Raw genomic sequence first — 12,874 nt, 5'->3', positions numbered from 1 at the left:
TCTGTTGAACTGCAAGCCCTCATGGGAGACGGACAAATTAACTAACTCTTTTACAGGACTCACAGAACTTTCCTCTCTGGGGCCTATAAGGGGGAGGGAGGAAATGCATGAATGGTCATCTGAGGACCTTGGAGGAAAAGTTTCCCCACTTGCCAAAATCTGCTCTGGTCAGTCCAGGGGGTGTCAATTCAAATTGCTCCTTAACTAGATGCAGAAACATGTTTCTACAAAGTAAAACAGAGGCTGAGTACCAACTCTACCTACATTTTCATGCAAGCTTACTAGAAAAACCAACAGAGCCGTAACTACCAAGACAAAAGATATGATCATGCCATTTAAACAGAAAACCAACTCTTTAGAAAATATCCACCTAGGACAATCTACCAATCAATGCCTGTACACACACACACACACACTCTCTCTCTCTCTCTCTCTCTCTCTCTCTCTCTCTCTCTGAACAGCTCGGCAGCATCATACCACACCCACCAAGTCTCCCTTTTTAAAATGATGCCCAGTGCTGACCAATCTTTGCTAAAATTGACATAATAGGCATAACTTCTTGATAAACAAAATCCCAGGCAGCAACATCTCTCTCCTCAAGAGTTGTCATATACTGCCCTAGCCCAGAGGAGACAAGGCCCTCACCCCGGGAACAGTCACCCACCCGCCTGTTTGTGAAAAGAGCTTTCTTTCCAGAGCCAGATTCTGCCTGGCTATCACTGGATGGACACATTGGCCATGTGCTTGTGCAAGCCCCCAAAGCATGTGTGTTGCCTCTTATCTGCTCGGGGTTTTGTTTTATTTTCTGCTAAGCTGTTGGAGATACTTCTACTCTGAAAAGATTTAGAAGGCAATATGACACTTTCATTTGGAAACGTTAACTTTTATGCCTTTCTCTCCTTTGCTCTAGACAATCCCTTTCTCTGTGAATTTTCTAAGGACTTTATTAATAATGCTGTTTATAACTGATCAACTGCTGTTAGCATTCTTGGCTTGGGTGTCTGAGTAGGCAGACATGCGCCCTTCTGGGAGCCAGCCCCAGCAGCAGTGAGCCTGGTCAGCACACAACACTTGTTCTAACAAAACACCATGATGAGTGAGTAGGAATCTGTGATCATAGCCCGTCCTCTTTGTGGCAAAGTCCGGCCAATTCAAGTCTCTGCCACTGACGGCAAAAAATGATGCTGATCTTATATAATTATTCAACTCTAGCTTAACAAGCAGCAGCCGTTTACATGAGACACACCTATCTATCGCAATCAACAGCTAACCAGACTCCTACCGACGAATGTCATATCTTGACATATTCCTGGTGTCCTCTTCTAAACCTCCTGAGAAGTCAGGGCTGCATGTCTATCAGACTATGGCAAGGCCTGAACTCACTGACCAGCCATCCAAGGCCCTCCGCGCTGCACGCTGCAGCCTCACTGGGCCCCGCCAGGCCAATATTTACAGAATGTGCCTTGAAGGACACTTGTTCTGCAGAGACTGCTTCAAAGCTAATGTTAAAAGGTGCCTTTGTCAAGTGAATTTGGGGCACTAAATGGTTACCCTGATCTCTCTCTTACAGTCCGTTTTAGAACATGTGCCTGGGCCCTGGGGCCTTGGAACTGGAACAGACAAATCACATGTGTGTTGCAGGGACAGCTCAGGGAATCTTCGGAGAACACTGCCAGCTCCACACCTGTGAGCATGTGTGGACAGATCTCTTGCTGTTCTGTAAACTTGCCACAATGCCTCGTTTTTGTCCCCTTTCGTTCGCATCACAAACGAAGAGTAGTCTGCCTTCTCATCTGCCCTATTATTTCCCAACACTCAATGCTCATAGCCACTTCCTCTGGGAAGTCCCCTAATTTCTCCAATCAGAGCCAATTAGCCTCCTTTATTATTCCTCTGCATTTACTGAACTAAAATCTCTTCCTTCTGCTTTCTTTCAGTTAGTTGTTATGTTTCTCTTTCACTAAATTGTGAAAACCCTGGGGGACGGGGGAACATATTGATTCTAGTCAATACTTAGTAATGGCCCCCAAAACACAGACACAGGAGGGAACAAACATTTCTCTTTGACTTAAGGTGTAATTCAGAATCACCCACGATGACTCCCTCCTTACATGTGAGATGTCAAGCTCTAAATCAATGAGTTATTGGTCCCTCATAATTGAAGAATGAAAAAAAGAAATAAAATATAAAAGGATCTCACAGGATCCATAAAAAGAAAAAGCAAGAGATTTCAGGTCAAAAGCAACTGTAGAAACTCTAGGTCCTTTCACTGATTGTATCAGGACCACAGAATGGATATACAAATTGCACATTTATATATACACACATACATGTTCACAGTTTATTTAGATCTTTTATATTTAATTGATACATTCACACAGTATAAGGAATTGGCTTACGTGATGGAGGCTGAGTAGTCCCGCGACCTGTCACTAACATGCGGGAGATGCAGGAAAGCTGAAGGTGTAAATCCCCATCTGAGACCAAAACCATGGGAGAACAAATTTCTGTTGGTTTAAGCCACCAAGTTGTGTGGTCATTTGTTACAGCAGCAATGAGAAACTAGTACAGATGCTGGCTGCCATTTCCCAAAGGGCACGGAAGACTCTGGAATAACCTATCTTCAGCTCTGCCTCCTACAACCTGCGCATGTAGAGCAACGATCCACACCTTAGCCGCCTCACCTCCAATGACCTTCTTGTCCCCCATTCCTCCTCCATACTACCACAGACAGGCTCTGGGCCATGTTCATAAGACAAACTCCAACACCTTGTCTTCTGATACCAGCTCCCATTCACACGGCTCTCAGTTTTTAAACTTGCCAAAATGCCTTGCTCTTAGTCCCCTTCATCTGGCCCCAGTCTAGAGGCCTCTTCAGTTTCATTCCCTTCCCTTCCCCAGAGGCATCACTGGGACAGTTCTTGCAATAGAACCCACAGATGAATTTGCCAGAAGCTCATAAAGGGTCAGGCCTCTCACTTGCCAGCGGTCCTTCAGAGCTGTGGGAAGAGTCCCAGTCATGTGTTCACATGGCCACATGTTTTTTTAAAGTCTGTGAAAAGGAGCTATCCTAACCACAATCAGTGAAAACTGCTATCTCTGTTCACTGCAGCTTCCCCCTGTCACGCTCTGTCCATGCCAGGTAGCACGTAGGTGGCCACAGTCACTTTGAGATTCATGTAAAGAGGAGTTGAAGATACATTTAGGTTGGGTTCAGTGGAGATTATTTATGTGGTTCATATTTATGTGGTTCCAGTTATTCTGGAACATAGTTGATTCATTGCTAGTCACTACAATGTAGAAATGGCTTCTAGAAAGACTCCTAATACCCACTGGGTGCCCTCAACTAGAACTGTACCAGGAGGCACAGGAGAAGTCCTAAAGACTCCCAAGTGCACTAGGCCAGACCACACCGTGATAGAGAGTGATCGTGCTGGTGTCAGGACCCACTGTCTGGAAAATTCTTCTAATCAAGAAGCAGGTAAAACAGTAAGTGGAAAGTTCAGTTCCCATTAATAACAGTTAAAAGAGAAATAATACACAAATTCTCCTGTGACAGTATTTGCAACTCAAAGTGCGTCATCTGTGTCCCTTTTCTGAGACTCCTGGAAAAAAAACCTTATCAGGATCCCTGTGATTGTAACGCTCAATAGAAATATCTCAAACCATATCAAATATTGTCAACAAAGGTGATAAATAAGCTCTTGGATTTCTGGTAATCCAATCAGTGAAGACTGAATGAGAACATTAGTCAAGTACTTAAATGTCTTGTGGATTCAATACAAACTCTTGATATCAGTGAAGAAAACAAATCTTGTGCTAAAGATCATTGATGACTCTGAAATCAATTCAAAGAACATGTAGGATCAGCCACTGCACAAGAAAACTTGAAAAGCCTTGAAGTTGCAACTTGTATGTAGAGATTTCCCATATCAAACATTAGCTCAAAACACTCTCATGAGCTGCAAAAGCAGCTCTTCTAGGCTGAATAATAAAAAAGGAATGTTGATGTACTATATGCTATTCTCTTTACATAAATGTTATTGCTAATTTATTGTCATAGGAAGAAGAGCTTGAAAACATGCAGCAAACTCTGTGGGGGCTATTACAGAGGCCTGTAAGGGAGTTAACCAAATATGACATTGTTTTTACGAATTTGGTGACATTACAGTATTTGTCAGCACTTTAAAATATGCAGATCATAGCGCTTTCTCTTCCCATGCACAATTGTCACCTTTGTTTCCAATTTTGTATTGTTTTCTTTAAAAGGAATCATAAATTGAGGTCTGCCCTGGACAAAACACTCATCTTCCTCAATTCCTTCCTGTGTGTCCAAATCCCCCAACTCTGCATTAAGCCCTTGTAATAAATGTAGAGGAAGTGATCGAATTGGAAGATCACCCTTCACAACTTGCCCTGGTATAACCAAGAGGACAACACACCACCCCCCCTCCCCGACACACACTGACGGGTTAAGGTGAAAGGTTACCAGAATCTGCCATCCGCAGGATGCCCAAATACCTCCCCATAGACTGCCTGCCCACTGCCAAGGGCTGGATGTCTCCTGGCGATGGAGCCTGCTCAGTCACATAACTGACCTCAGCCTTGCTCACTGGGGACAATCCAGAACTGAGTCCCTCCTGATGTGATGTAATCTGGAGAATGTGGCGTGGCCCCTCTTAAGTATTCTTGCCCTCCAATTGGTTTAATCTGAACGTAATTAAGCTTTAGGCCTAGCTTTCAGTTTATAGAAATGCAGAGGCTAGAAGATTAAGTTAATGGACCCTAACAGGGTCCTCTCTGGTGGTGCAAGGAGTTAAGTCTCAACACTATGAAGCTATCCTCAGCCACAGCAGCATGAGTTTGATCCCCTGCCAGGGAGCAGACCCACATGGCACAGCAGACCTCTCCTGTCTCGCCTGCTGCTCCCCGCAGCAGTGTATTTCAGTGGATCTGCCTGTTCTGTTCCCCACCCTGTCTCTGGTGAATCCTCTCACTGTTCCCCTCCCCTGCACCTCTGGCCTGCACCCCAGTTCTTATATGCATAAATAAATAAAATAAATCTTTAATGAAAGATGACCCTAACAAAGTAACAATCAGATAAATCTAGAACATGGGACATTCTACGAAACGAGAGACCTAGTCTCTTCACAGTTTTCCCACGACTTTTATTTTACAATGTCATGGGAAAATAAAAAGGTGGAAAGGCTAACTTAGAATAAAAGGGAACACAAATACAATAATCAAATGCAATGTGTCAACCTGGACTGGATGTTCCCTCATTCCAATGTCTCTCCCCCCAAAGACTTATAAAAGATGTTTTGAAAACTAGAAAATTTTTTAACAACGCCCAATTATTAGAAAACACTAGGGAATCACTGACTTTCGTCAGTATGACAATAGTATAGTAATGTGGCTAGCAAAAGAAAATATTTTTTGAAGATGCATCATGTTTGCAACTTACTTTCAAATGGTCCAGCAACTTTATACTTGGGGATTTTATAATTTTAAAATTGGAACAATTAAAATGTATGTTAAATCTACTTTTCTCTCTATCTGCAAAACACAATCAAAAGTGGATTAGCATCTTATAGTAGGATCATGAATGTGCAAGAGAAGAAAAGGAGACAAAAGGTTCTGAACAGTCAATTCGCATAAGAGAAAACTATATTTTTTTAAAAATCTACTTTTCTCTTATTTGGCCAATCTAACCAAAAAGTTTTAAGTTGGCTCAAGGTAATGAGTCTCCTCAAACATGAGCAATGAAGCAGGAGCCAAAGCCACAGAGGCGGTTGTTTTCAAAACTGCCCCATTGCATTAACAAACCTCTAGAGAGCAAATGGAGTCACGACCTGCTTCGTTTGTGTTGAAGAAGAGCTCATGGGATTCTTAGGCTGCCGCCTGTCACTCTGCGTGGAAAAATCAAGTAGGGACAAGGGCTACAGAGAGAGGAGAACTCACGGAAAACAGATTAAACACCAACTGACTTATCTTCTTCATTTCAGGAAGAGCAAGATATCAAGGGTGATTCCTTCCAAGGACCCAGCACACTTCCAGGGATTTAACTCACCATAAACACGAGGAGTCCATGATGGTATCCTTTATAAAGCCCTTTCAGACGGATGACCTCCCCCATGCCTTACAATGACTGAAGGACACAGCAGGTGAGTAATGTTCCCAATTCACAAGGGAAGACACTTGAGGCTCAGAGGTAGTAGGAGTTGCCAGAGGTCACAGGGCAACCTTGGGAGCCCAAGTCCACTCACACTGCCCACTGTCCACCCGCGGGGTTACCAAGCTGCTCTCTCACTCTGGGAAATGTCTATTTCTCTGAGCTGCCATTTTCAGGGCAGATAGCCTACAGCACAGTGGGAAACTGCGGAGGATCGCAATTTGTGTGGAAAAGTAAAGGGAGGGGTGGGAGAGGGAAGGGGCAAAACTCAGGTCTGTGAGGAGGCAGTGGCACCTCACCCCCAGGGGTAACGAACCTCCCTCCCCTGCCTCTGGGGAGCAGGAACATTCTTCACACCAGGACACCTACCAGGGTTCCACCACATGAAGAAAACGAAAAGACCTTGAGAGCAAAGCAGCAACTGCAACTAGGTGTACGGAGTCTGAAAAGCACAAACACCAAGCAATGGACGTGGAGAGCATCACCCTGCAGGTGGAGGCCGCGCCTGACCTCATCCAGTGGCTGTTTGGGGTGGCTTCGCTCCATCCGGTTCCTAACTGGGGGAAATGACTAATTCCATGGCTTTCACAAGACACAGAGATCCACCAAATGTTTGCTCCAGCTGATTTTTTTTTTCCTCCCAAGGGCAACTCGTTACCCCGACAATAAAGCAGGCTTTGTTCTAAAGGTTTACAGTGTTTGCCCAATGAAAATTCTAACTGACAACCACCAGGAGAAGAACAATGCAGAGCAGAGAGCTCTAGTTTCTCCCATCCTTCCAAGACTGTTCTCAAAGCAGCACTTGCTTCTGGGTTTCTTGGACCCGATTTTAGCTCGGTCTTTATTTGGACACACGTATAAGTAGAGACTTGGATATTACTAATTTATCATTCAAAGCAGTCAAATCTAAAGACCAAAAGTGTTATTCTTTCAAGCTCGAAAGATAGGAAACGTCAATTCATTCCCAGGCTCGTAATATCAGGTTCCTCCAAGCAGAATAAGCATGTTACACAGAAATAGTGCCAAGCCTTGTCTGTAAAAGGGTTGGGGGGCGGGGTGGGGCTGAAAATATAAAATGCATGATGAGAGTCTTGAGAAACAGTTGCATGGGAATATTTAAAGGCCCTGCTATTCAATGGCGTCATTAAGGAATAAAAGTTCAAGTACCAGAGGGAGTGATTTGCATATGAATGTTGGGTGTGGCATCACACACAAGCAGCCCCTTGACACAGAGAACCCAGTCACATCAAGCAAGTCAGAGCTGCGAGTGACAAGGTATAGACAGGGCTGTTCAGATAAGGGACAGACATTACTGGACCCTTTTTCAAAGAAAACTTTGAAGATTTTGTTAGGCTTTCTTCTCGGAACTGTCACAAGATAACAATACAGTTGCAAATGAGTGGTGTTCAGTGGCCACATCAGGGCCTTTTACAGACCAGCTGCCAAAGGCTGCCCAGGACAGGAAATTAGCATTAAAGAAGGACTCAAGCTTCCTGGGCTGACACATAGCCCAAGGAAAATATTCTCAAATAAAATACCAGACCCCAATCAGCTGCATTGACCAAAAGCAAATAAAACCCCCATTCTGAAAGGAAGAGCAGCAAAAACACACCCTTTACTTCTCTCTGAATCTTCCAGAATCGCCCCTTCTCCAAACAGTGTCCAGGGCTCCACAGTAAAATAGAAACAAACAAACCACGTGCTTCCAGCTGCATTACACAGATTAAATGAAGAAATTCACCTTCCTTTTTCTAGACAGGAAGCAAAGGAGCCACAGGCAGGAGCACCAGACTAGGAGTCAGGAAGCCTGAATCCTGCTAGTCTCTTGCTACCAGGAGCTGCCTGAAGGGCCCCTTACCTCTGAATCTCCTCGCACCTGTCTGTAAAAGAATGGATGCATCTAAATCAGCGGTTGTCAAACTATGTTTCTTGGAGCCCTGGCATTCGGGAGAGGTGCCCCTGGGGCTGCCATCTGACAGGGGTCAGATGAAGGAGTAAGGGCCCGATGCGTCTTCTCAACCCAAAATGGTACCGAGTGGATCCATTCACATATTGAGATTTTGAGTGAAAACTCTTGCTTAAAAACTTCTATTACCCAGATAATTCACAGTTAAAATGACTTAAAAAGCATCGGCTCAATGTATTGGGTAATTTTTTTTAATCTTTAGAGTTATGTGGCTTCTCTTTGCCTCTGGATTACTGATTGATTGATAGGATGATAAATAATGATTCTCAAACCTATGTATCAGGTTCTCTCATTCCTACTTAAAAATTGAAGGAAGTGAAACTCAGTTAAAACAAGTTTACCAAAATCACACAGCTCCCTACTGGACAGCATCCAAACTCAGGCGTCTGTCATTAACCATTCAGCTCAATCCTGTCCTTCTAGTTAAAGAAGAAAGAGCACGGCACGAACAATCGGTGACCTCATTATTGCAGTTCTTTCTCCTTGGAACATCAGGTTCTTCATTTGTATTCTCTAAAAGTAAACACTCACCCTGGAGAGATGAAATGAATCACCACAAGTTCTGCCCAGCAAGCAAATTTGTTGGGTACAGGAAAGCCCATAACGTTGACAAAGCCTCCGGGGCAGTAATGGTTGTTGAGAACTTTCAAAGCAAACAAAACTCCTAAAAGAGAATAAAGAGCATACAAATAATCAACATCCCAAATGTGGTGAGAATCAACATTTTCAAAGAAAACTAACAGAAAGTGAAAATGAGTATTCCACTACATCCAACTTCTTGCGTGGAAACACACTGGATTCTTCAGAGCCGGCCAAGCATCGGGTAGAGGACAATGGTCAAGGTGATCAGGCCTAGACAGTTAAAACATGGGCGCTCATGCAAACTCCCAGCGCACTACTGAGTAGAGAATCAGAAGATGGGGTACATGCCAGCTGTAGGACACCACTGAACCCCATAGTTTGACGTTGTTAATATCAACGCTATGTGGTTTAATCAATTAAAAAAAAAATTACCAGTGGCGTGTTCTTTTTTCTAACTTCTGTGGAAAAACTTCCTTTCTTCTCCGATAACCAGAGGTGTGAGAATCTATCTCAGAGGGGAGCGGGAGGGCAGCAAGGAAGGTACAGCAGGGTTGGATTTTATTGAGGGCGATTTGCCCACTCTGCTTCACATTCCCATTTTTAGAACACCTGATTTCAGGTCTGATTGCAATTTCAGTCCTATGAGATGTGTTAAAACACAACAGCAGCAGCTAGGTAGGAAGGAGAGAAAGCGAGAGGCAATACCACACAACGTCAAAGCCAGGGACGCTGGGTTCCACCCTACTCTGTCCTCGTTGCGTGTGCAACCAGGACCACGCTACTGTGCCCTTCTGGGTCTCAGTGTCCTCATCTACAAAACCAAGGCAATGCCACCTCCCTCTGGACCTGTTTGTCTGGACTAAATAGCATGAATCAGGAGTCATGCAAAGTGACTATCACAACTCCTAACGCAAGGTGAGCAGGCCATGGTGAAATGTGGTGTGTTGTCGTGAATGAAGCCATACTGAAATACAAATACTCATTTTAGAGAACCCCAATCCTAACTACACCAGGGGCTCGCTCCTAAATCCCACCCAAATGGGCAAGTGTTATTTCCAGGACTCCATCACCTACAAAACTGCCTTCGAACATATCCTACTAGTCCAAACTGTCCAAGAGTGAATAATGCAAGATAATGAGGAATAGCAAAGTTATGTTCTACTTCTACTCTAAAAAGGCTCCTCTGTAAAATCCAAGCCCCAGTAGCTCTTAACCTCTCAGAAGTCAGTTCCTTTGTTTCATAAAATAGCAACAGCCACATGTCCCTTACTGTGTTCATGAATGCCACCTTAGAAATTTTGTCCAGCTTACCTGAGAAACCTACAGCACAGTTCCTTCTAAAGTCAGGATCATTCATAAATTCTGCAAGAGCAAATTCCAAGAGCAGGTATACCACCCCCGTGAGTACAGAGAAGGCAGGTATGATGCAGCCGAACCTTCTACTTCCTAGTCTTCTTTCCAGCTTTATGCCTTTCCATAGCATGGACACCATATTGAAATACAAATGCCAGTCGTCCGCATGGTGAAGGGGGGAAAGTAGTAAACGCTGCCAGTCTTTTTGCTGGTAGCACTTCTCCACGCTAAGGCAGGAACTTAACAGGGGCTTCAGAGGATTCAAAAAGAACAAGATGTTGAGAGCCAGAGTTGTCAAGGTGACAGGTGGGATATTGCTGATCCCAACATGGAAGATTTGAGAAAGAAGTAGAATAAGCCCGGTATTGATTCCTCTTGATCTCCGCTGCATGGTTAGAAATCAACCCAGCGATGGGAAGTGTGGTCGGTTCTCAGGAATCTGTTCTGAACCTAAAACACAGAATAAAAGTCCATCAATTAGGGCCTCCCTGGTGGCACAAGGGTTAAGCACCGCACTATGAAGCACTCCGTAGCCTCTACAGCACGAGTTCGATCCCTAGCCAGCCAGGGAGAAACCTACATGGCGAGGCAGGCCTCTCCTGACTCGCCCGCTGCTCCCCTCAGCAGTGTATTTTGGTCAGTCTGCCTGTTCTGTTCCCCGCTCTGTTTCTGATGAATTCTCTCACCCTCCCGCACATCTGGCCTGTACCCCGGTTCTTGCAGGCATGAATAAATCTTAAAAAAAAAAAGTCTAGCCATTAAAAATGAATACACTGATAAGACACTTACTTAACATGAGCTTACACAATAGACAGATATCATTAAAGAGTCATTTTCAGTGTCCTCTAGAGTGACACCCAGGCCAGCAGTTGATGCCCTTCATTTATATTCTAAAATAAAAATTTCCTCTCAAATCCCAATGAACCAGTTAAGAAATCGGGTATGTTTTCTCTGACAAATAAGTCACAGAAATATGACTTCTCTCTCGTATAAACAAATGTGTAGAACAACTAAAAACTGAGACAGGAAGGGTGCAAGAATGTAATAATAATTTCTACTCAGAACATTGTTTTAAAAGGAATATTCAACTTTGATATATTAGAGTTTGCTCCAAAGTTTTTAAATATCAACAAGCAAGTTTTAAAATACAAACATGTTATCTTCTATTCTGCCAGATACCGATAATGGGAACACTTTGTCACAAATAACTTCCAGTTATTTTTTTTTCCACATTATGTTTACTGAGGTAAAGCATGTTGATGTTGCTGTATCCACTTTGAGAGTCATGGTTTAAACCTCTACAAATATCTGTTTTCACACCCTGCCCCCCACCACTGCCCCCAACAATTCACTAAGCCCCTTTCCTCTCTGAACCCCATCCCATCTCAGATTTCCAGTCAGATGTTAAGAATTTATTATTGGGTTGGTTTTGAATGACCCTTTACCATGCTTCTCTATATTCCACAGATAAATGAGACTATTCCAGTATTTTTTTTCCTTTTGACTTATTTCACTTAGCATTATTATCCTCTCTAGTTCCATCCATGTTGCTGCAAATGGCAAGAGTTCTTCCCTTTTTATTGCTGAGTAGTACTCCACTTTTCTGATCCACTCCTCTGTCTTGGGGTACATAGGCCGTTTTCACAACTTAGCTATTGAAAATAGGGGCTGCAAGAGCAAAGTATATAGATCCCTTTGAATGAGAGTTTCTGTGCTCTTCAGGTAGATACCTGGGAGTGGAATTTCTTTATCATATGGTAGATCTACTTTTAATATCAATATTTTGAGAAACCTCCATCTGATTTCCATACCTTCAGTTTTTACAAATACCTACGCTATGCCAAATTCTAGATGGAAATGCAAACCCAGTTTTTATGGAGCTCACTTTCTAGTAAGACGTAAACCAACAACTGCCATGCAAAGTCTGTATGCACTAACAGAGCAGGACCTGACAACCAGGATCCTGCCTCAGGTGGTGACAGAACTATGGTTTCAAAGTATGAGCTGGAGTTGTTAACAAAGAAGAGTCCACTTCTCCAGTGAAGCTGGACTGGCCTTGTGACCTAACGTGTCCCTTCCTCACTCTGTCCGCCACAAGACCTGAACTAAGCCTTCAGAGGATTTGCAGGCATCTGTTCTCTCTTAAAACCCGCCAAGCAGCCATGGGGACAAGTCCAAGCTAGCCTATCAAATGATGGGAGACAAGTGTGCCGGCCCCTAGACAGCTGATACCCCAGAAGCAAAGCTTTCTAGCTGACCAGCAGCTGACCACTGATGCGTAAGTGTGCCCAGCTGAGCTCAGCCTAATTTGCTAGGCTCCACCACAGAACAGTGAGCTAAACTCACTGACTCCAAGTTTGGGAGCAGTATGCTATGCAGCAATGACTAACCAGCACAGAAAGTATGTGTTTTAGTGACAGACTAGGTCACGCATATGGGAAGGAGCTAGTAAAGAAAGGAAGACAGAGACACAGACTAAAGGTGCAAACGATAAATAAAAAAAGTCCACAGAGGGAAAAACATCGTCCAGCATAACAGGAAGGAAGAGGGCAGGTGCAGACATGGGCAAACAGGCAGATCAGGGGCCTGGAGGCTGCACAAGTTTTCAACTAGAGGATGGAAAGCTCTATGGGGCCTGGTGCAGTCAAACAGGTAAATACCCTAAAGAACCGCATCCAGACAACACGTTGGAAAGTGCACAGGCTCTGGGGTAAAAAAGGACCGTGTGATCAAGACCAGATTATGAAACTGTCTGAACTTCAATTTCTTCACTTTCAATTAGGAATGATAGCACCTCCTTT

The 12,874-nt window shown here is 43.8% G+C and overlaps 1 protein-coding gene across 10 annotated transcripts in view; it reads right to left on the bottom strand.

Annotated features, from left to right (window-relative positions):
* Positions 1 to 12,874, bottom strand: part of RHBDD1 (rhomboid domain containing 1) — a 120,856-nt gene that overhangs the window by 84,273 nt on the left and 23,709 nt on the right. For all 10 annotated transcript variants that reach the window (XR_005127677.2, XM_054700120.1, XM_054700112.1 and 7 more), the window contains 2 exons: positions 10,032 to 10,523; positions 8,670 to 8,802 (listed from right to left, as the gene is read on the bottom strand). Coding sequence is in view for 9 of the 10 variants with exons in the window: in XM_054700120.1 (XP_054556095.1) it covers positions 8,670 to 8,802; positions 10,032 to 10,464 (566 nt within the window). In the remaining variant the exon portion in view is untranslated. The remainder of the gene's footprint in view (positions 1 to 8,669; positions 8,803 to 10,031; positions 10,524 to 12,874) is intronic.

Source organism: Talpa occidentalis, unplaced genomic scaffold, assembly GCF_014898055.3.
Source record: "Talpa occidentalis isolate TD23 unplaced genomic scaffold, MPIMG_talOcc4v2.1 talOcc4.3, whole genome shotgun sequence".
Taxonomy (NCBI): domain Eukaryota; kingdom Metazoa; phylum Chordata; class Mammalia; order Eulipotyphla; family Talpidae; genus Talpa; species Talpa occidentalis.
The sequence above is the reverse complement of the archived record's forward strand: the minus strand, read 5'-3'. Positions and strand labels throughout refer to the sequence as shown.